Here is a 25,116-nt window from a genome sequence, read left to right as displayed (position 1 = left end):
AGAGAGATTCAAGAAAATTCATGAAGTGTGTTCTTCCTCTTCAAAGCCTTTACATAATCAACTGTTTTCCCACTCTGTAAGAAAGTCAACGTTACAGGCTTTCCATCCTTCAGATGCTCCCAGGATATTCTTTTCCTTCTGAATCAAGGTTTCAGAAGAGTTCTCCTAGCAATTCTAGCTCAAATTTGTATTGCACTCACATTTTAAAATCATGTATATTTTCAAAATCTCTCTCTCACACACACACATATTACCTCCACCATCACCAAGAGCAATAACCCTGAGAAGATATGAAAGCATTCTTATCTTCATTGTAGAGACAAGGACAGATGAGTAAGTGCTGGGGCAGGAAATGGAATCCAGATGATTCTGGATCAGATTCTGGCTCATGCTCCAACACTTGCTTTAAAAGCAACACAAATGGGAAACTTGGAACTATAAAGGAAAGGAGGCCCACCTCTTCCAGGTGGTAGCACTGCCTTCTCTCTCTTACCTGCAGAGAGAGAAAAAAAAATGAATCAAAGGTAAAAAAGAAAGTAGGGAACCATATAGAAAGCTGCTATAGCCTCCTGCATCATCCAAACACTGCCATTATTGATACAAGTCAAGCTATCCTTTACTTGTACTTTTGTCTTGGAATTTATAATCATATACATGATTAGTGATGCCCACAGCCACATTGGGATAGTCTCCATATACCCAGAACACACTCTGCTCAGGGACTTGCCACTCACTAGAGCAATTCACGGCTGCATCTTCCTTGTGGCCACAGTCACTGTGTCCCCAGGGCTCTGCAGGACAGTCCCATAGAGACACTTCAGTGCCCTTACATCGCACCTCATCCAGCCAAATAGTCCCTGTCCCTGGTCCAAAGGCAGCCTCTCCCAAAGCTGATACAGCTGAGCCACAACCCAGCTGCCTGCACACAACTTCAGCATCTTCCAGGTCCCAGGAATCGTCACACACTGTTCCCCAGGAGCCACCATGCCAAATCTCCACTCGCCCAGAGCAGCTGTCCTCTCCATCCCTGACACGCAGCCTGTTCGTCCCTGAAAATGCAGCCAGTGAGCAAGGCAAACCAAAAGACAGACCTAGCTGCACTTTAGTTACACAGGATAAAAAGTGACCAAAAAGTACCTGGGCAGTCCTGGTAGCCTGAGCAGTTGAGCTTCTCACCTGGACCCTCTGGGGTCTTCTTTGTCCCTCCTAAGAGGGATAAAGTATTAGGAAATATCAGAAGAAATGATATTGCAGTATTGATAGAATGAATCATTCCTACTATTGTGAATAGCCAAGAATAGGATTTCTTACTACAATCTCAAAAGTGGATGACCGTATATGATCACAGAGCAAAACAAAAAAGGGAATGCAATCTTGGGCTGCATTTTGAGAACCAGAATCATGCAGACACATAGTATTTGACAGAATGGAAGGCAAACATCCTCCCTGGAATGTGACAAGATCAGACCATATCTGAAGTATTGCATTCTGGGCTCCACATTTTAGGAAGGGTATTAATAAACTGGGGCATTTCTTGAGAAAATTCAGTGAAAACATTTCATACAACAATCAAAGGGACGGGGAAGAAATGATAGGTCATTTCCAACATTAAAAGGTTACTTTGTGGCAGAGACATACTTTTATGTTTAACCTCAGAAAGACAAACTAAGCCCTTGGGTAAAAGCTCCTGAGAAGCAGGTTATGCCTCAATAGTGTAAAGAAAACTTTCTAACAGTTAGGATTATCCAACAATGACTGCATAGCAGATCATAAATTTACTACTTTTTTAAGTCAGTTTTCTAATTTTCCATCACGAGAGAACTTTAAGAATGGGCTGGATAACCATTTGTCAGAAATTTGAGAAAAGAGATTCTTATCAAGGAATGGATTGGAGCATCAGATCTCGGGAGTCTGAAAGCATATGATTCTACTATTCTGTGACAAGTCAATTTCAATAGCTTTATAGGTATACAACAGAAGAGAAGATTGATTGGCAACGTAAGCCTCTAAGATTAGAATTCAGAGGGATAAGAAATCAGACCTTCACAGGTGATCCAGGCCTCATCTCCTCGGGAACATGAATGTGGATGCCAGGAAGTTGATGGGCACTGCCACACAGAGTGAGCACGCAGGCTACGGCATTCAATTTTGTCCAGCCAGCTAACTTCTGAGCCTCTATGGGGTATTTGTCTATTCTCTAACCAACCCCGCTTTCCACACTCCAATTGCCTGCATATAATTGACAGGGAGAGTTCCTTCAAGGAATTACTACACACAGTTCCCCATGTTCCATTGTAGAAAACTTCCAGCCATCCTGCACAGTTGTGGGCATCACTGACTAGCCTCATGGCTGTAAAATCTAGGAGACAAATACAAGTCAGTCTTGGACTGATATCTATCATTATCAATTCATAAATACATATTATTATAAAGCGTAAGAGCCCTATCAATCGTGTGATCCATCCCCCTCATTTTTTTTAAATAAAGGTAAGGACTCAGGTTCATGCTCTTGCAACTCATTAATGGTAGTATTGGAATGAGAACCCACATGTCCTGAATCCCAACTAAGTGTTTGCTAAACCACAATGCTTCTTTTACTAAAGACCAAGCTCAGATGAAGGGGCATATTTAGAAACTTGCTAAGAGAAAAATACCTAGTCCCCAATTTCAGTCTCCAGTGCAGAATTTAACATATAACAGAGAAATATAGAACAGCAGTGCTGATATTTTCTGATTGTCAAAATGGAATGGATGATTAGATTTAAGTTGAAAGGATTATAGCTCAAGTTCAACCTTCTCCTTTTACAGATGAGGCACTCAAGACCTAGAAAGGTTTCATGGCTTTCCCACAGGGAACATCTGAGGCAGGATTCAAATTGACTTTATATCCAACAGTCTCTTCAGCCTACCCCACTGCCTCATCCCACCAAGCTCCAGAAACAAATCCAGGCATTCCCACTACTTTGATGTTTTGCTATTTCTCAGTCTCAGCATTCATTGGTTTCAAGTTAATTTGATTATTTTATAGTAGAGTGGGAAGAACAGTGGTCTTTCCAAATCAGAAAACCAAAATTCCCCAAATAAAAAATTCTTTAAAAGGCAAAGGTTTAGAGTCACTTGTGCTTTGACATTTTCTTCCTGTGATATCTTGGGGGAATCACTTCCACACTATAAGCCATAGTTTCCTAATCTGTAAAATAAAGGAATCGGACTTGGTAATCTCCAAGGGGGCTTCCAACTCTAACATCCTTTGAAAAGATCAAGTACCAAATGATATTTGTCATATTATCTAAATATGTCTCTAGGATTCCTTATAATTTTTGCAGCTTGATGAAAATTAATCCAGAAAATAAATTAGATACTTCTGGGGTGCTCTAGGGAACTCTCTAATACCTACTTCCTTGAAATTGCTCCAATTACCCTGCTTCCTTGTGATTTTAAAAAATGGAAGAGAGGATGGGGGGAAATGGGGATTCAGAGCCACAAGATATGAGTTGAAATCCTAGCCCTAATACTATCTTTGTAACTTCAGATGCCAAGATGTGGCAGTTACAAATGTTATAGCTTCTAAAGCCACCAGTGAGAACTGGGTAGAAGGAAGATGACCACCAAAGGAGGATGAGCATCTCTGAAAAGGACTTAATAAGCCCTCATACCAAAGGTGCTAATCCTCTCTGATCACCAAAAGCATGTGAAGACTTCCCCTGGTGGAAAGGATAGATGAGAACAATTTGTTCCCATGGCCATGAAGGCAGCTGAAACAGTTGCCATGTTGTTTCTAGAACAGCAAAGAAGCCAAGGTCATCCACTTCGTTTTCCACCTTGTTAGTCAACTTGGCTTTTGTCTTGCCACTGTACTTTAATGATTCTGGAAGAAACAGTGAGGCCAACAACTGTGCAACTCTGCCTCACTTAAATACAATTTACATATAAGTCAAAAGATATAATTGTGGGGGGTGGACAGCTGGGTAGTTCAGTGGGTTGAGAGCCAAGCCTAGAGATGGGAGGTCCTGGGTTCAAATATGACCTCAAACACTTCCTAGCTGTGTGACCCCGGGTAAGTCCCTTAACCCTCATTACCTAGCCCTTATCACTCTTCTGTTTTGGAACTAATACATAGTAATGATTCTAAGGTGGAAGGTAAGGGCTTAAAAAAAATATATGACTGTGTGATGTTATTTTGGTCCTCTTCACTATGAAGGACAGCCTCAAATAGGTCACAACTTCTCTAAGTTTCCATTTCCTCGTCTGCAAAAAAGTGGGTTTGGACTCAGTGACCTCTACAATCTTTTCTGGCTCTAAACATATGATTCTAAAAATTTCTGACCTAAAATTTTAAAGATAAATCCTTCCCCTCCCATCATCCCCACCACTCTCTCTCATCCACAAGAACCTATCCAAGAAATAAATGCAGTATGTGTTTCTGCTGGGAGTCATCAAGACCAGACTGTTTGATATGGTCACAGGTGGAAACTGGGGTTTGCAAAGTGGCTCCCAGGAAGGATGGAAACATCCACTCAGGCCCCCTCTGTATGACTTCTCCCACTAACATCCCTTATTATGAGAATTGCTATGATTATTATTCTCTCCCTAGCTCCAGGAAAAATCGATGAGAGCAAAATGCTGGCAGAGTTAATACAGATGTCCCACTTCATCCTCCCAGAATATTACCAAAAGATCCCACTTACAAAATTAAACCTAAGGATTCCTATGTACGCACTAAAATGGGACTCCTTTCTCAGGTACAAAACCCCGGGCAAAGCTGTGCCTGGGGTCCCCTGCCCCCATGTACATACAGGCCAGGGACAAGCTAGTTTATTCATTGCCTTTCAAGAAGAGGCAGTACATTTCACCTCACTGATTTGTTTTGCTAACTAAAGCCTATGTAATACATCTTGGATACCTTAGTAAAACATTAGAAAATGAAATCCTGATATGAAAAAATACTTAAAACTGGATTATATTGATTAACGTAGACTTGACAGCAATGTTGTGTGTTGATTGTCTCCTTAGAAATTGTATTTATTGTGTATTTGATTAAAGTAATGAATAATCACTCTTGGCTTAACCGCATGTCTGAGCCTCACGAGTTAATGGGGAACTGACCCCTAGCCATGCTGCCTGTGAAGAGAAAACCATTTATCTTCTGTAAAAGCTTCACGTTTATTGTTAGAATTCATGGAATCAAAGCATGTATGTGTATGTGTAGTCATTGAGGGTATAAAAATAAAAATCAAGCCAGCAAAGGCAGAGCATTTTTCTGGTGATGCCTGATTGCAGGTTGAAATGTTAAACCGTCTTCCCATCCATTTCTAATCTGCTGACGCCGCCACACCCAGCCAAAAGACCCCTGACGGTGTGGAAGGCAGGTCCCCCCACAGCATGTTTCAACTTGCCCACTCAGGATTTTACACTTGACATTATAATTCTCAAAAGAGTTGACTGATTCTTGACAAAATTACACATATTAATTTTTTTCACATTCATGAAGTCTTTGGAAAGTAATTTAAACTTTTTGGACTTCAACATCCATATCTGGTAGAAAGAAAAAAAAGAAGGGTTCAGACAAGATCACATTTTGTGTATCTGCTGCACATCCACTTGGCAGTGTCTAGTGAAACCTATGAACTCAGAAGAATATTTTTAAATGCACAAAATAAAGTATGTAGCATTTCCAAGGAAGTCAATTATGCTAGTATACATTTATGAAAGTTATACACTGTATACTGTACACTGTATCCATTGTATACACTATCATACCATTATAAAAATATTTTTAAAAACAAATTCCCAGATCTTGAATGACAAAACTCTTAAATAGATGATCCCTAATGTCTCTTTTGGCCAAGAGTGTGTCAAAGCCCCCATGAATTGTGAAATTTTCAATGTAAGTATTCCGCAAAGTCTTGATATATTGTTTTTTCTTACTGTCTGGGATTTAAAAAGCAATGGAGAAATTGTTAATAACACAAATTAAACTTAAAAGTGTGTTGTGCATGCATTTTCATCTCCTTTTTTTAACCTAAGCTTACCTTCTATCTTAGAATTAATACTGTGCATTGGTTCCAAGGCAGAAGAGCGGTAAGAGCTAGGCAATGGGGGTTAAGTGACTTGCCCAGGGTCACACAGCTAGGAAGTGTCTGAGGCCAGATTTGAACCCAGGACCTCCCTTCTCTAGGCCTAGCTCTCAATCCACTGAGCCACCCAGCTGTCCCCCATCTCTTTTTTCTTGAGAACTATTCATTAAACATCTACCAGTATACCACTCCTTCCAGCTCCTAATCTTAGATCCAGGGACTTCTATTCATAATTCATTCTTGCAGTTTGGAAACAAAGTGTGACTGGCAGAGTTCTCAAGTGAACATCAACTTCTATGAATATCCTTGAAGCTTGGACAATACATTGAGGTTACAGAAAAAAAGTGACTAGGTCAAGTGTGGGCCACTGAGCCGCCAATAAGAAGTTAAATCACTTCCTTAAAGAAGCTGAAATGGATTAACACTAAAAATAAGTAGAAGGCAGGAACTTCAAAAAGTAATGTGGTTTTGCAAGGTGCCTGTACAGGAAAAACTTGCTGAAATAATTTTTTTCAGTTACAAATGGCAAAATTGCTAAGTTTGCAGTAATGAAGGTGTGACAAAAATTCTATTCATAGGGTATTTTCTGTAGACCTGGAATGGACCTTAGAGGTCATTTAGTCCAAATCCCTTCTTTTCATAGATAAAAAAAATAGAGGCCCAATGAATGTAAATGACTTGTTCAGGGTCACACATTTTCTAAGTGGAAGTCATAGGATTTGAACTCCAAAACCTTTCCCCCATCCCATGCTACTCCCCTATTAGGGTGTGCTGGAACCATTCTCCTGAATATGAGCAAGTCAGGACCAGAAGCCTTTCATGCAGGGGTAAAGGAAGTCTTTAGTGGGTAAGATTTTGAAAAATTCTTTACATTAATGTCTCCATCCCTCCAGAAAGACTATAGGGAAAAGGTATTGTGGGAGCATACTAAAAACTTTTTTTCAGTGTCTCTAGAAATTAGGAAATAAATATTACATTCATCTAAAAACCTTTTCCAGAGACATCTCAAAGGAAGATGGGAATGTTCTATATCAAGTAAACTTGACTGAGGATGGAAAATTCAACTTGAAATAATGTATTTTTAGATTTATTTTGATCCTCTCTTCCCCATGCTCTGAAGCAAGGAAGTGTCCTCTTCTTGGGATATTGACAGAAGGAAAAATTTTACAGTCCTTGAAAGGTTTGAAAGTACAAAGAAGGATAACATGGAAATAGATTTTTGAACAATGGTACACGTATCACCCAGTGGTACTGCTTGTCAGCTATAGGAGGTGGGAGGAGAAAGTGGTGGTAGTGGGGATCATGAATCATGTTACCATGGAAAAATATTCTAAATAAAAATGAAATCATGAAATAAAATAAAAAAGAAAGAACAAAGAAGGAATACAATAGTTGTAGTTGAAGATTAAATGACTATTATGAGAGCCACAGAACTGACCTGAACAGAGAACACCAGCATCCTCCTTGTGTCTGCAGTCATGCTGGCCCCAGCCTTGGGATGGGCACTGCCACAGCTCAGACTCATTCCCTGAGCAGCTCACCTCATCCAGCCAAATGAGACCATTCCCTGCCCCATAGTGAGCAGATCCCATGGCACTGAGGGCCACGCCACATCCCAGCTGTCTGCAGACCACATTGGCATCAGAGAGGTCCCAGGCATCATCACACACGGTGCCCCAGGTGCCATTGTGGTAGATCTCTACTCGCCCAGCACAGCGGCCGGTGCCATTCACCAGGCGGATCCTTCTGCTTCCTGAGAGACAAGGCTCATGATTAAGCCTGAAAATGAGAGGCCAGGAAGGATTCTGAGGGATCAGGCAGGTACTCACCTGAACAAATGACACCCACATCCTGAGCGATCTCCACTGGAGCCAAGGAAGATGTGGAAACATTACACTGGCTTAGCTGGGTCTCGTTACCCACACAGTTCATCCTGCTCAGACCTACAAAGCCTACCTGTGAGCCTGAGTTAAGAGAAGTATAGATTCTCTCTGCCTTTCCACAATGGAGCTGCCTACATAATACCTGGGCACCACTGAGGTCCAAAGAAGCATGCTGGACCCGGCCCCAGCTTCCATTCAGGGAAATCTCCACTTTCCCATCACAACGGCTCTCTCCATCCTTCAAACGCAGAGAATCTAAATTCAGGGGAAGGAAAAAATGAAGCAATATTAAAGACTTTCAATTTGTTATTTGTGTTTGAGGGTAATGGAAAAATGCTCCTGAGGAATAAGAAGAAAATTAATCTGTTCTGACTGAATCTATGGAGTTATTAGAATCCTACCTAAGATTATGAGAGGTTTGGAATACAAAAGGTAATAGATGGGAAGAAAATGTGATGGAATCCAAAGAGAAAAGACAAGGATCATATTTAAGGATAAGCTCCTTTGGAGAATTTCTCCTTTTTTGGATCACAGGCCATCTAGGGTATCAATGAATTTGGTTAGAAAAGAACTATGATAGGCAAATATATGCACCCCAGTGGAATAGAAAGACCATTGGAGTGAGGATGTGGAGATGGAAGCAGGGACTGGAATCTAGTCAAAATGGCTACTTGAACAAGAAGCAGACCACCCAGCTTCCACATACCTACTTCAGAAAAAACCTTGAAGCTTACATCTGACCAAATAATAATTAAGAAATTCAGTGAAAAATTAGCCTCTTTCTCCACATCAGAACTGAATGAGGTCAGCCAGAAGCCCAAAGGAAATAGGAAAGAGAGCTGACAAAAAGTCAGGGCCAACCTAGCATAGCCCACAAATCCAACTGAGAATGGTCAGGGAGATATAGATAGATAGATAGATAGATAGATAGATAGATAGATAGAGAGATAGATAGAGAGATAGATAGATAGATAGATAGATAGATAGATAGATAGATAGATAGATAGATAGATATAGATATAGATATAGATATAGATATAGATATAGATATAGATATAGATATAGATATAGATATATCTATTTATATAGATATATATATATATGGGTGGTCAGAAAGCCCCAAAATGGAGACAGTGGAAGTCACAGGATAAGCAGTAGACAAAAACCAGCATAGCATTGCAGGTCTCAGACCTGGCCACCCAAGGTTTAGGGTCCATGGGGTCACTAATATTCTGTCCTGAGATTCCACAGAAAATTCAGCATATATTGTGTTCTGAATATCAAAGATCCAGAAGGCTCTAAACCCAAGAGATAGGATTTAGCAGAAGAATCCAAGGAAAAACTATTAGGGCTTACCATGCCATCCAAAAGTACAGCAAGGAACAGAATCTGAGCCCGTGCCCAAAGCCCCAGTTCAGGAAGCAAAGCTGAAGAAACAGATAAATCAAAGAAAATACAAACCAGTATCAAAAGATGTTGTGAATCTAGAGATCTTCAAAAAGGAAAAAGTAACTAGAGGCAGAAACTCAAATTACATAAGAATATTTTTGAAGGACTGTATGACACCTAAAAGAAAAGAATTAAGAGATTTTTAAAAATATAATTGGAAAAAGGATAAATAGGGCAGGAGAGAAAGAGATAAACCTCACTCAAACAATGGACTGTCCAAAAACGAAGAGATCAAACAGAAATCAATGGCTTCATGAGACAGAAAGAAATATTAGAACAAAAACAAAATATGAAAAATTGAAGTAACTATAAATATGATATCACAACAAATGAGATGAAAAAAGAGATCAAGGAGAGATCATTTAAGAATCATTGGACTTCATGAAAACTATATTTTTTCAAATGATGGTTAATATTTCTTAAAATCATAAATAAAAACTGCCTAGATCTGTTAGAACCAGTAGACAAAGAAAGATGGAAAGAATTCATCTACTAAAAGAAACCCTCAAAAGAAAGATCTCAGGAATGCCATAAATAAAAGCCAGAGCTCCTACCAACACACACACACACACATACACACACACACACACACACACACACACACACACACACACACTATCCAGAAAGAAGTGATTTGTGTACCAAGGAAACATGATCAGGGAAACACAAGATGTGATAGTTGTAATTGAGAGGAAGACTTGAAATTCAAAACTAAAAAGAAATGGGCTTATAAGCAAGAATAACTTACTCTCGAAAGTTAAGCATTACTCTAGGAGGGATGGGGGAAATGATAGACCTTTAATGGAATAGAGGATGTTCTTTTCTTTCTTTTTTTTAGCTCTTACATTCTGTCTCACAATGGAGACTAAGTCTCCATTCCAAGGCAGAAGAAAAGTAATAGTAAGCTAGGCAATGGGCTCAAGTGACTTGCCAAGGGTCACACACTTGGATTACACTTGAACCCAAGACTGTCACATCTCCAGGCCTGGCTCTATCCACTGAGTTACCTCATTGCCCCCCGAAGAAAGGACCTTCAAACATTTCTGATGCAAAGACCAGAACTAAGCAGTGATTTTGAAATATTGAAACAAGAACTGAGAAAAACCTAGAATTGAAAATATATTTGAGTAATTGGAAAGAGTTGCATAATGATGTAGTGGGAACATTCTAATAAAAAGAAAAGAAACAAGTATCCTTCAGAACCTCAGCAAATACCCGGAATCTAAGAGAATAACAGGTCAACTCAGACAATTTGTAAATAGCTGAATAAATTGTGGGATATGAATGTAGCAGAATAGTATTGCAAAAAAAAAAAAAAAAGAAAAGCTTTCACAGAATCCCAACTAAAGGATCTAAATATTAATAGTACTTGGCTCTGTACTTATAACATTTTTATCAAGGTCTTGGATGAAAGCATCAATTACATGCTTAACAAATGATAACACAAAACCCTGAGTTGTTAACAAAATGTAGGAGAGCGTGAGGACCCTGGGGCCTGGACACTGGACCAAGTTCCATGAGATTAACTTTAACTCAATAAATCCAATAAAATATAATACAAACTTTAATACAGTAAAGTTTTTATTTATATTTTTATCAGGAATTTAATAATCTCAGAAAGTTCAAATATTTTAATATCCAAGAAACAAGAGTATTGTTTATTAAACTGGAAATGTTACATAGTTTTAAAGTGGATATTAAATGTAATAGCACAACAAATAAACTGTCTTGTTTGTGTCACTTTCTGAATTTGCTTTTGGTGCCTTCTGATAAGTATGGAGAGTTACAAATTTTAAAAATTGGTCCCACAACTATAAGAGTGGGGAATAACGGTTGCACAGAAGTTTATCTTTAAAAAGATATGAGAGTTCAAGTGAACGGAATCCTCATCTGTAAAATAAGCTGTAGATGGAAATGTCAACTACCCCAACATCTTTGCCAAGAAAACCCAAAATGGAGGTCTACAGAGTCATATACAACCAAAAATGACTGAACAATAACAACCCATGGTAAAAGGATTTAGATTCCTCTTTTTCCATTAGGAAAAAAAAATTATTAAGTACACTTTATGTGCCAGGCACTGTGCTAAGGATCAAAGATATGAAGGAAGGGGAAAATGTTTCTGCCAGCAAGAAATTCACATTCTAATAGGTGAATATGAATATGTGTGTGTGCGCACACACGCATACACACACACACACACACAAATACAACTCCTATTAACATTGTATGTTTCTTGTCAGTACCTAGTTGTTTAAAAGTTGTCTCCCTCTCTTTGGGGGGTCAGAAGGCAGAAACAGGAGCAGTGAGTACAAATTTAAAAAAGAAGGAAGTTTCCTAACATTCCCTGTAAAGCAGTGTGTCCTTCCTCCCATCCTCAAATGTATGGTAGCTAAGCTACAATGTTTATCTAGTATGTCTCAGATGAGATGCTCACTGAGGATCTTCTAACTCAGAATCTCTTTGATTGGGGATGATTTACCCATGGTCACACAGACAATAGAGTCCAAATTCAAACCCTGGTATTTTGACTACAAATACAACGCTCTTTGGATCATCTATCACTGCCTCTTCATTTTCCTATAGAAGCTTTATCAGTTTCCCCTATCTATCTGTCTCTGTATTGGTGTGGGCACTCACCTGAGCAAATGGCCCCAGCAACATGCCCCAAGCTACACATGGATGCTCCCAGTGTGCTCACTGGGCAGTTCCATAAGTGGGGCTCTATTCCGGTGCAGTGAAATTCATCAGACAGGACCAAGCCCCCTCCTTCCCCAAAGTAGCGTCCTCCTGGAGCTGCTATGGCATGGCCACAATCAAGCTGATGGCAGAGGACAGTGGCATCTTGCAAATCCCAATGATGGGCACAGAGGGAGGACCAGATGCCCTGTATCTGGAGTTCCACTCTGCCTGAACATCTGTTGCTGCCATTCACCAGCCGGTATTCTAGGGAGAGAAAAGGGAGGCTTTTCATAGGAGAATTCTGGAAATACATAAGTGACAAGAGATGCCAATAGCTAGTTGAACCTCAGGAAAGAATGACATTTCTGGAATGATGAAATATCAATATCCTTTAAATACAAAAAGCATGCTAGAGCCACACTAAATGGAAATGATATAAAACTATTCCCTCTCCTCTTGATTTATAATCCAAAGACAGAACACATTAAATACAGAGGAAATATAACACACAATCAATCTGATTCAATATCATTGGGCAAGTTCCATTAATTAATCATGTACTCCTGTCAGAGCTCTAATAGGATTACCAAAATGATGTCCTCCCCTAGGCATCAGAGAATGATTTCTCAATTGGGGCAAATAGAACCAAATGCATTTCAAATTGAGATTTACTCATTGCTTTATTTCCAAAACATGGGTATAACTGACTCTAAGCAACAGACATGTCATTGTGAAGATATGCATAGATTGAAATTTGGAAAACTGAAGCATATTTTAAATGCATTATGAAAATCATTTTACTCAGAGGAATCTTATGGTAAACGCTTTCACAAAGCAAAGAATGTTCAGTAAAGCAAATAATGAAACCCTAACGTATTTGTGCTGTCAATTTAAATGTCTAATATATCCAGATTTTAAACATTAGCACACCTGCTAACAATGTGGATGTCTGATGTAAATCAACCTGTAGAGACCAATATAGAAAAAAGGGGTGGAAAAAATTCTTATAGATTCAGAAACAGGAAGATCTGGGTAGGTATTCCTGTGGCCCCAGAAGAATAGAATATAATTCCTATTCCTGTATCCCTAAATCATACAGGGACTAGATCTCTGAGGATTCTACCCAGTCCTCTTTCCTAGTATAGGAAGTGGGGAGAAGGGAAGAAATGGGATAGGAAAAGACCAAAAAGTTATTTAAAAAAAAAGGAGGGGGGGGGATTTTGAACTTTGATTAGCTACAGAAATGTGGGGCCAAAGAGACTACTAGTTCCACTTCTTTAGTGTTGCTAATAAGTGAAGCTTAAAGAAGTGCATAGCCTTGTATTATCTTCTCAAGGGCATGAGAAATAAAATGTTTTACTTATTCTAACCTAAAATGCAATGGATAGGGCACTGGTCTGAAGTCAGGAAAACTCTTCTTTCCAAGTTCAAATCCAGTCTCCTATACTTACTAGCTATGTGACCGTGGGCAAGTCACTTAATTCTGTTTACCTCAATTTCCTTATCTGTAAAATGAGCTGGAGAAGGAAATAGCAAACTATTTCAATATCTTTGCCAAGAGAATCTCAAATGTGATCACAAAGAGTCAGACACAACCCACAAGAAAAGAGTATAATACTACTAAATTTACACATTTCCCCCATTAGAATAGGAGTCTCTGAAGGGTAGGGAATGTTTTAAAACTTTTTTTGAATCTCAAGCACTCAGCACAGTGCCTAACCAGGATTGATTCTTCGAAGTTACTTGCAAAACCATTTCAGTCACTCAACAAGCATGTCCAGTGAATATTTCTTGAGTTTCCAAAATGCCTAAAGCATATTTAGTGGAGATCCACTCCTCGGAAGGTATTGCATCATACTGGAAGAATCCCATGAGGGGGAGCCGTTCAGCTTCCTTCAGAGATACATCTTCATCAGGTCCTACCAAGTCAGGACTTCCTGGGACACTAATGAGTTAAGTGATTAAGGACCGTTATACTACTAAGCTAGAAACCCAGTCTTCCTGCCTCCAAGGCTGCTTCCCTCTTGCTGCTTTTTGTTAAAGACTGTATATTCTTTACTAAGGGGAAAACAGCGGGAAACAGCTCTTCCCCTGCCAATCATCAGTGCCTAGGACAAACTTGTACAGAATCCCCGATCAATATCTAATAATAGCATTTATGCAGGGCTTATATGATTTAGAGTTTTTATAGTTAGCATTTATATAATGTTAAAAGGTTTGCAAGGCATTTTACATAGGAAATCTCATTTGATCCTCACCATACCTGGGAGGTATGCGCTATTGTTATGATCATTTTACATAAGAAGAAACTGAGGCTGACAGATAAGTGACTATAGTTGCATAGCTAGTAACTATCAGAGGCAGAATTTGAATTCCAGTCTTTCTGATTCCAAGTCACATACAGTAGCCTCTAAAGCAACCAGCCTCAATTAAGCAAAGTTCTGAAGAAGTTTCTGGTGGTTACAAAGCACACTCACAACCAGAGAACAATTAGAAAGCAAATAGGACGCAAAACGAAGGAAGATGTAGCATAAAGATGCAAGGAGTGAGATTTTCCGTTGCAAAGCGGAAGAATGGCTTCACCTGAACATCTGATTCCAGCATCCCGACTATGTGCACAGAACTCCTTCCGCGGCGCCCGTCGGGGGCAGTGAAATAGCAGGGACTCATTCCCTACACACTGGAACACTTCCCTCCACACCTCGCCGGAGCCTTCCCCAAAGTGTGCTCCTCCGGGGATGGAAGCGGCTGCTCCACACCTTAATTCCCGGCAGACCACGTGGGCTGTTTGGAGGTCAAGATCAGAGTCGCAGACAGTGCCCCAAGTCAAGCCTCTTCGCACCTCCAGGCGTCCTGCACAGGGATGTTCCCCTCCAATGAGCCGGACTTCCGTGTGTTCTTGGAGAGAAGCAGCCCATTAGTATTTAGCTATCCCTAAGCGTCAGTTTCCCTTTTCCACACCTGCATACAGTGTCTGGGAACTATGTCTAGGGGACTAGAGAGTGGGATAATAGAGTGCTGGGTGTGAAATCAAGAAGATGAGTTCAGTTTTAGTTTCATATATCAATTAACTGGTAACCTTAAGCAAGGCTCATCAGCCCTTTAGTTTCCTTAGCTTTCTTATTTCAAAAATGAGGATAATAGCTACTACCTGGCAGAAATATTGGGAGGCTCAAGAGGAGAAAAAGAAGGAAAGAAGCAAAGGGGAAGGGGGGGGAAAGATGGGGGGAGGAAGAAAGGAAAGAAGGAAGGAAGGAAGGAAGGAAGGAAGGAAGGAAGGAAGGAAGGAAGGAAGGAAGGAAGGAAGGAAGGAAGGAAGGAAGGAAGGAAGGAAGGAAGGAAGGAAGGAAGGAAGGAAGGAAGGAAGGAAGGAAGGAAGGAAGGAAGGAAGGAAGGATCCAATTTGACAAATTGGATCAATTTAAGGAAAGTTGACAGAAATAGTAAGGATCAGAAACTACTGTTGTTTGAAAGTATGGGGCCTGGGTAAAGGAAATGGGAACCCCAGGCTATGGGAGATAGTAATCATCTTCCAGTATTTGAAGGACCATCATGTAGGAAATGGATTTCCCTTCTACTTGGTCCCAAGCAACAGAATGAGAAACAAAGAGTGGGAGATGCAGAAAGTAGGTCTCAGGTGGATGTAAAGAGAAACGTCCTGATATTTAGAACTGTCCAAAAGAAGAGTCTTGTCAGACTTATCTGAGCTTGGGAACTTGAATTTCCTTTATCAGTGTCTCCATCTTTTAAGAACTAAGTAACTTTTATTTAGGTGAATTTAAAGAAGTTACTATCTTATCTGTCTTGAGAACAGATATTGAAATAATTGAAGTCCTTCATTACTAACACACACACACATAATGTTTGTTTGCCACATGTATGACCTGTTTCCTAAAGTCTGCACTATTTCCACTTTCTCTCCAGAAGCACATCCCATCTTCTCTCAATTGATCCTTATTCAAGTGTGTCATCACAACTCATTTGATTTGATTCATAGAATTCCTTACATGAGGATATAGTCTTAATATAAAAGATTATTCTGAAGACAACAGGTGGCTCAATGGACAGAGAGCCATACATAGAAAACAGGAAGTCCTGGGTTCAAAACTGGCCTCAGACACTTCCTAGCTCTGTGAGCCTGGACAAGTCACTTAAACCCTTCCCCCACCCCACAATGCCCAGCCCTTATCACTCTTCTACCTTGAAACCAATACAAAGTATTGATTGTAAGATGGAAGGTAAGATTTTTTAATGCTATTCTATTATTCCTTTCCTTTTATTTATTCTGTTCTTAGATGTGATATATACTATATTCTACAACTGGGGGGGAGGGGAGAACAGCTGCTAATAATAAGTGGTTAAACTTGCCTGCACAGATCACTTCAGCGTCCAGCTGAAGCTGGCAACCACTCCGGAAATTGTTGTTCAGCCTACAATTCCGAATGGTTGGCTCTGTCCCATTACAGGTCATGTACTTCTGGGTAACACCCAAACCTTCTCTGGGAGCTTGGACAGCTGGACCACATTTCATCTCCTGGCAAAACACAGTTGCCTCTTCCATGTGGAGACCACATAATCTATCTATGCCCTTCTCGTTTCTTATTTCTGGAAGCCCAGCACAAGGACTGTTCCCCTTCAGCAGTCTGATTTCTCGAAATGTTCCATCTGTAAAAGGACCAACCCAAGTAAGAGAGAGCAGACGACATAGAGCAATTATCTAGTCCAAAAACCAGATTTATATAAATATTTTAGGGCTCTGCATTTACTGTTTTGGTCAATCAAAGAGTTAGGAACCTAATTGTCACAGAGCCTTCTAGGCTAAAGTCTTCAACATCCATCAAGCGATTACCACTGGAATCAAAATGGGCATATGGTTTAGAAATAAAGGGTGATATCATGACCAAATTAGGAGAGCCCAAAATAGTTTACATGTCAAATCTATAGAAAAGGGAATAATTAATATCCAAAGACATAGAGAACATTACAAAATGTTAAATATGTTAACAGATTACATTAAATTAAAAAGGGTTTGCACAAAGAAAATCAATGCAGCCAAGATTAAAAGGCAAATAAACTAGGAAATATTTTTATAGCACGTCTTTCTGACAAAGGCCTCATTTTTCAAATAGAGTACTAAGGTAAACTAATAAAAATACAAAGCATTTCTCAACTGACATATATTAATAGGCAATTCTCAGATGAAGGAATTGAAACTATCTTTACTCATGAAAAAAAGCTCAAAATCACTATTTTTGAGAAATGCAAATTGAAACAATCTGAGGTACTACTTCACACCCACCAAGCTACCTAACATGACCAAAAAAGAAAGTCATAAATGTTGGAAGAGGTATGGGGGGAAAAATGGGTCTATGATACACTGTTGGTGGAGCTGGGAACTGATACAAGGATTCTGGAGCGAAATCTGGAGCCATGCTCAAAGGGCCATGAAATTGCCTTTGATCCAGCAATACCACTACTAGGTCTATATCTCCCCAAAAAATTAAAGAAAGGAGAAAATGGCCTACTTGTTTAGAAATATTTGTATTATAGCAGCTCTTTTTGTGATAGCAAAAAACCAGAAACTGAATGGATATTCATCAATTGGGGAATGACTGAACAAGTTGTAATATATGGTAGTAATATAATGCTTTGTGCTATTATATATACTGTATTATATAATATGCTACACATTATATAATAAATTATAATATATTATATCATACTATTATATGACAAACAAGGATGACAAAACCACCTGGAAAGATTTATATGAAGTGATATGATACAAAGTGAAATGAGTAGAACCAGGAGAACACTGTGCAGAATAACAATAATAGTGTACAGTGATCAAGTATTAATGATTTAACTATTATCAATAAGAGAGGATTCAGGACACCTCCAATGAACTCATGACAACAAAGGCTATGCACAATCATCTGAATGCAGATTGAAGCATATCATTCTTCATTTTATCTCCTCCATGAATTTTTCTCTAGTCTAAGCAATATGTGTCTGTTTTCACAACATGACAAAATGGAAATATGTATTATAAGATAACATGTACAATCTATATCATAATACCTGCCTTCTTGAGGAAGGGGAGGATGGGAGGGAGAGTAGAACGTGAAGTGCAAAATTTCAGAAAACAATTATTAAAAATTATAACCACATGTAATTTGGAAAAAATAAAAATTATAATTTCTTTTAAAAAATAAAATTGGTTACTAATAGGGTTAACAAAGTCTGAAGAGAACCTCATTGAGCTATTTAATTATAGATCACCTGTAGGCAAGAGGTAGTACTGGCATGCCTAAACTATTCTGTCCGATTTATTACTGTGATTTTTGTTTTTGTGTGTTTTTAGAAGAAAAATAAAGGGCTTCTTGGTAAATTTCAGTTGAAATGGGGTTAAATGTTACTACCATTTTCACTTATTAATCATTAATTCATTTATTTATTCATTCAGCAAATACTTATTCAATACAGGGGTTATACTTCAGTACACAGTTCTACCTAATCGCTATCACTTAACATCTGCTTTTTCAACTTCATGGTGCAAAAGCATACTTTTCCCATCTCCATCCTTATTCTTATCTCCATCTGCATTCACACGGGTCAAAGGAAGGGATGATTAACTTTATTGATGAGCAAGTAGATCTCAGGGCTTTCAATTTATTTTTTCTTTAGGATGGTCTCCCCAGAGATTTTGCCAACTACAGCAATCAAGTGGTGAAAATAGCTTTAGATAGATAGATAATTCAGAAGGAATTTGATTGATTTTTTATCCAAGGTGATATTATTCTTACAAAAATTAATACCACACTGACTTACTTGAACAAAGAACTATGGCAACCCATTCATAGGAGCAATTTTTCTGACTCCATTCCCCAAGGTTGCATTCCCAGAGAGTTGATTCATTGCCTTTACAGGAAATTTCATGGAGCCATGGCTGAAGACTCTCTCCAGGCAAGGGGACATACTTTGGAGCACCGACTGCACTCCCACAGCCCAACTGCCGACAGATCACAGAGGCCTCTGCCAGAGTCCAGACTTCATTACACACAAAGCCCCATGACCCTTGGTGTTTAACCAGGACTACTCCATCACAAGGGTTTGGCCTGAATCCCAGTTTCAATTCCAAAACAGCTTCCCCTTTTGGAAATAAACAGACATTGATTAGAATAGAATATCCATAGCATAAAATAATCTGATGTAAAATAATCTCATCTGGAATCTCCCCTTTGATATTACCAAATTATAAGACTTCTGTTAAAAATAGAGGCACATTTTCAGACCAGCATCAAATCTTCATATAGTAAAGGGGGAAAATGTATGAAAAAAGGAAGAAAAGAAAATTGGACTTAGAATTAGACCAGGAGTCTGTCACTTATTAACTATATAGCATAGAAGAAGCCTCAGTCCCTCTAAATTTCAGTTACCACATCTGTTTAATTAATTACTAGCTGGCAGAAAGTTGAAGTGAGTGGCTTATAGGAGTCAAACACATTTCTATTCTTTTTTTAAGTTCAATATAAGAAAAATCAATTAAAATTTTAAATGATCATTAAAAACCACAGAGAAATAAACAAAGTGAAGACCACTAGTACAATAAGATCAAATTTATTATGTAGTAAGTGAGATGGCTCAATCATTAGTAACAATGTAGAAGAGGGAAAGATGATATCCTGAGAAATACTCATAAAGGGATGAGGAGCACTTAAACAATTTGGCCGATAAATAATGATGTTCAAAAGTTTTGAGAAAATAAAAGCTTATGTAGGGATTTTTTGATAATGTAAGGACCTAAAGACAGAATTTAAAGATAGTAAGAAAGATCCAGAAAATGCATTAAGGGGGAAATGACCAAACCAAAGAAATAATGGTTTTGGTAAAAAATACAGTGTACAGACCATTGGCTTCTGCTGCATGATAATCATTTGATCATATTATATTTCTTTTGCTTTGTGAAGAATCATTTGAATTTTTAGAGTTTTTATGTTATAAATCTGTTTGATTGGGTGTCATTCTGAGACAATTTTTGAATAATATTATCAATGACAAAGGGATAAATTTTGCCCTGTGATCTTTGAAAAATTATGAAGAATAGAATGTACTATGATACTTGAATCAGCCCCACATTTCAGAAAAGTGAAGAAGTTGAAGTTTTTAGATTATAGACCAATCAACTTGATTTCAATTCCTGGCAAACTTCTAACATGTAAATTACATAAGCTATAACTATGAATTTGTGTATTGAATACTTTTTTCATTTGCTCACTGAAAATCTCTAAAACTCTTCTCAGAATAATGTTTTCAAAGACACAAAACAAGTTGACAGTTTCCAGAATAAGAAAATTGCAGGCAAGCAAAATTCCAACTAAACCTCTCTTCCAACATGATTTCTTCCAGGAATATGTCAAATTCATGCAATATAGCAAGTGGTATTACATGTGTTTGAACCCATGACCACTGAAGCAAAATGTATCATTCTAGAAAAGCAGAAAATGTTTCTGCAATATAAACTTTTTGAAAATAGAGAATGATGATAAACAACTCCATTCTTTCCAAGGTAAATATAATTTTGATACCTAAACCATGAAAAAAAGCTTATTAATAATATAGTTATTTTTTCAAAATGCTAATTATGACAAAGAGTAATATAAGAGCAAGTTAGCCAAAAAAAGCATTTATTAAATGTTTATTACATTCCAGATATGGTAGAAAGGAGTTAATTTAAAATCATGAAAAGAAATATATAGCAAATTATCAACCAGAATAAAACCAGTCTGCATGAAAATATTACTAAATTCAACAGAAGTCCCTGGTAATTATGATATTTATTTATTTTTAATATGAAGCAAAAAAGTTCTCCTTACTATAAGAATTACACATTCGAATTGTTATTCAGTTGTTTCAGTCATGTTCAACTCTTTCTGACCCCACTTTGGACTTTCTTGGCAAAGATACCAGAGTACCTTTTCATTTCCTTCTCCAATCATTTTACAGATAAAGAAACTGAAGCAAGCAGGATTAAATGACTTGCCCAAGGTCAACCAGCTAGTAAGTGTCTGAGGCCAAATGATCTTCCTGACTCCAGGACAAGAACTCAATCCGTTGAAGCATTTATTTGCCCACATTTGAAGCCATGTACTAATATTACATTAGAGTGAGAAATATTAGAAACATTTTTACTAAAACCAAGTTTAAAGTAGGACTGGCCAGTCATGTCACCCAAATAATATGACAAAATAAATCAGCATAAGAAGGAAAAGAAATTAATGTAATAAGCATGGGCAAGGAAGATACATACATTTTAAAATAAGACATTCAACAAAACACTATTTTTTGTAAGCAACTAAATACAAACATATAATTTTGTGAATTTCTATCAAAATCTATGGGAAAATCTCTAGAGTATTACCACTTTCAAAAGTAACAAAATTTATCTAAAATTCAGGCACCAGACTACCAAGATATATGCAAGATTTCTACAAAAATAATTTCCGAATAATTTTGGCAAAAAACAAGGAAGAACTTAACAAATGAAGGGAATCATTAGGTCAAGCAAATACTAGGAAACATTAATGCCAAGTTAATTGGCAAATTTAATAGAATATCAATTAAAATATCAAGTCTACTTCATTCAATTAGATAAAATCATCACTAATTTCAAAAGAAAAATTAGAAAGGAAGGAACATCAAGAAGAGCTCTGAAGAATACAGGTGAAGGAAGGAATACTCTCTTGATCAAATTTCCAAAACATCATAAAGCAGCACATTTAAAAATGTTCCTTGTAATGGGAAAAAATAGACAACTAACTCTGTGGAATAGAAAGCATGTCAATGGACGTTGTTTTAGGAAACTAGAGTTTGATAAATCCATGACTATAATACAATGAGGAATTGAATTAAGGAAAAATATTTGATAGTCTGGCATCAGACATCTGACAAAATATTTAAAGATCTTGAATCACTTTCCCACTCCCACATTATACAAAGGAAAAAATGGTCAAGAAGCATGAATAAGTAAATTCCTGAATAAATAAATACAAATGATTAATAACACTTTAAAAGATTTTTAAATGTGAATCTAAATCCATGTATCACTGTAGACTACAATACATTTAAACTCAACTCTAATTTAAATATAAAACAATAATAATATAATAATATAATAAATATATTATATATATTATATAAATATATATATTATATAAAATAAATATATTATAATAAATAATATAATAAAAACAAAAACAATATAAAATAAATAAAAAATAATAATAATAAAATAATAATAAAATAATAAAAAATAGAAAGAAGAATGATCTATTTCATTTAATTGTGGAGAAAAATATTTATCACAGTAGAAAAATAGAAATTATTGATAATAAAATGACTGCTTAATTTTACAAAAATCTGAAATTTTCCATGACAAAAAAGCAAATGTTCAAAATAATAATAAAAAATAGATTGGGGAAAATATTTGATAAGCTGGCATCAGGTATCTGACAAAATATTTGAAGGCCTGGTATCATTCTCCCATTCCCATACTCATCAATGGAAATATCTTTAAAGGATAGTGACAGACAAATTTTGAGTGAAGAAGTACAAATTGTTAATAAATACTTTAAAAGATGTTTAAATTCTCTGATAATTAGAGAAAATTAAAGCAATAAGATTGCCTTATACACCAAAAATTTAAAAATCATTTTTAGGTTAGGTCTTCCTTTCATTGAAGAAGGATATAACTTCTCAATACTAAGGCAGTCTTCATATTTTGCTGTTATGAAAAAATGATAATAACCCTCTCAGAGCTTAGTTATTCTAATACTCAGATAATTGACATAGTTCTAGCATTAGGCCCACACTGAGGGTCTTTATCATTTGGTAGGAACTGACAGAGTGAAATCCACTAGCATAGCTTTCAAGAACTTACCACCTCCAAGCCATCATGGGACACTAGAATAATGCTTTTGTAAGATGTTACATTTCACTAATTTAGCCAAAAAAGAAAATTTAAAAAAAAACATAAAATCCAATTTTGGGATGTAGATAATCTATAATATTTTTGTGGGACTATAAACTAATATAAACTCTTTGTGGCACAATCTGGCAATGACGATTAGAATCACAGTCATGTAGTAGAATAAACACTATTTGCAGTCTAGACACTTGGGTTGAAATCCCACCTCTGTCATCTATTACCTGCAAGAACTTGGGCAACTCATTTAATGCCTGTGGGAGTTGGTTTCCTAACTGTTATATAGTTAGACTAGAAAATGTCTAAGAGTACATTTTCAGCTGTAATGACTTATGATCATAGAAACTGACAAAGGATTTTATACTAAAGATAGCAGGAATATATATATATATATATACATATATATGTACTTGGAATTTATTTTTAATGGTAAAATATTAGAAATATCCTTTATGTCCAAAGAGTAGGCAAAAGGCTAAGTAAGTTGTGACACATTAATGTAAGGAAATGTTTTGTCACTAAAAAGTGACAAGAAGAATGTAAGGAAATATGGGAAAATACATATGAAGTAATGTAAAGCAAGATCAGAAGGACTTTGGTATTAATTTCATGGGAAGAGACTTCAAGATCAAAGACCAAATTATGAAGAGTGAAACTAGCAGAACCAAGTGGAACATTATATATGGCAACAGAAACACTGTTTGAAGAATGACTTGTGACTTCTTCAGAGAAAAAACATAAATAAAACCAAGCAAAGAATGGTTTTATATGTTATATATATATATATATATATATATATATATATATATAGAGAGAGAGAGAGAGAGAGAGAGAGAGAGAGAGAGAGAGATTTGTGAAATGATCCCTTCTCTAGGAGATACCTGGAAGCTTCAATGTAACAAACAAATTAACTTTTAAAATGAGGAAACAAAACCAAAAAAAATGATCAAAGGCCCGAAAAATATAGGATATGTTCAGAGACTGCTTTAAATGAAGCCCAGATATCTACAAGGCATTCTTAGGATCACAACAGGAATGCTAGGGGTGGAAAAACTGGAAGTCAAAGATTCACTTCAACAAACATGAGTTGTTTACCACCAGACAATTTTGTTGGGGGGTACACAGAGGTGGGACTCTGAAAAAGATATATAATAAATAAGACACACTCCCTGCCCTCATTGACTTTCCCATATTGAAAGGGATAGATCCCACATACCCAAAGGTATAAAATTAAAAATACACAATATGGTTATTCAAGTATAAAGGACAGGTTCCATGAAGAAGACACTTACCAACAGGAACCATCCTGAGAGCAAGGAGAAGACACCCAAGTCCAAGCATAAGGATAACCACTTTCATGGCCCACTGGACTGACCTTATGGTCTACTCTTTCAGACTCCAACAGATTTCACTTGGGGTAATGAGTGAAGATTATATTCTGGGAAACAAATACATAGATACAAATACTGACAACAGCTTCAAGTTGGGGGCCATTGGAAACCCCAATTCCCTTTTCAGAAATTATCAGAGACTTCATCTGTCATTAGTGCAACCAAACAACCAATGGGGTTATCAGCCCCAAATAGCACCATGTATGAGTGAAGAGGCCCTGTTATTGTGGGTTTCCTCTAGACACTGAAAACCCACTGACTGGAGACTAAACAGCTAAACACAGATTCCATTCATATGAGTTATCTTCTCCACTGATCCTTCTCAACAAACGTACCGATCTAAGGAACATCATCTGTAAAATGTTTCACAAAACAATGGCAAAAATCACACAGAAACATAAAGATATCCAACTTGAGTCTGATCTCTTAGCAGGGTAGTATTTTTTCCACACTACACCTCATCACATTTAAAAATTAATTATCTAAACCCTCCCTCTTGATTCTACTAAGACCCCATCCTTTCCTCCCTCCCTTATTGAGTCACAAAATTGTACAGATGAAACGACTTCTTATATCTTAACTCCAATGTTTATTAATCGTAAGAGAATCACTTCTCCTCTGTAGATCTTATTTTTCACATTTGTAAAATG

The 25,116-nt window shown here is 37.2% G+C and overlaps 1 protein-coding gene across 1 annotated transcript in view; it reads right to left on the bottom strand.

The window, feature by feature from the left end:
• The window catches only part of SCART1 (scavenger receptor family member expressed on T cells 1), a 31,194-nt gene extending 6,760 nt beyond the window's left edge, over positions 1-24,434 (bottom strand). Inside the window, exons 1-10 of the mRNA XM_056815177.1 lie at positions 24,368-24,434; positions 18,923-19,243; positions 16,460-16,756; positions 14,675-14,989; positions 12,050-12,355; positions 7,907-8,215; positions 7,516-7,830; positions 2,027-2,359; positions 1,138-1,206; positions 621-1,049 (exon numbers count right to left, since the gene is read on the bottom strand). Coding sequence (XP_056671155.1) covers positions 621-1,049; positions 1,138-1,206; positions 2,027-2,359; positions 7,516-7,830; positions 7,907-8,215; positions 12,050-12,355; positions 14,675-14,989; positions 16,460-16,756; positions 18,923-19,243; positions 24,368-24,434 — 2,761 coding nt within the window. The remainder of the gene's footprint in view (positions 1-620; positions 1,050-1,137; positions 1,207-2,026; positions 2,360-7,515; positions 7,831-7,906; positions 8,216-12,049; positions 12,356-14,674; positions 14,990-16,459; positions 16,757-18,922; positions 19,244-24,367) is intronic.
• Between the last annotated feature and the right edge of the window lie 682 nt (positions 24,435-25,116).

Source organism: Monodelphis domestica, chromosome 1 (assembly GCF_027887165.1).
Source record: "Monodelphis domestica isolate mMonDom1 chromosome 1, mMonDom1.pri, whole genome shotgun sequence".
In the NCBI taxonomy this organism is placed as follows: Eukaryota; Metazoa; Chordata; class Mammalia; order Didelphimorphia; family Didelphidae; genus Monodelphis; species Monodelphis domestica.
This window is presented reverse-complemented; position numbering and strand designations above follow the sequence as displayed.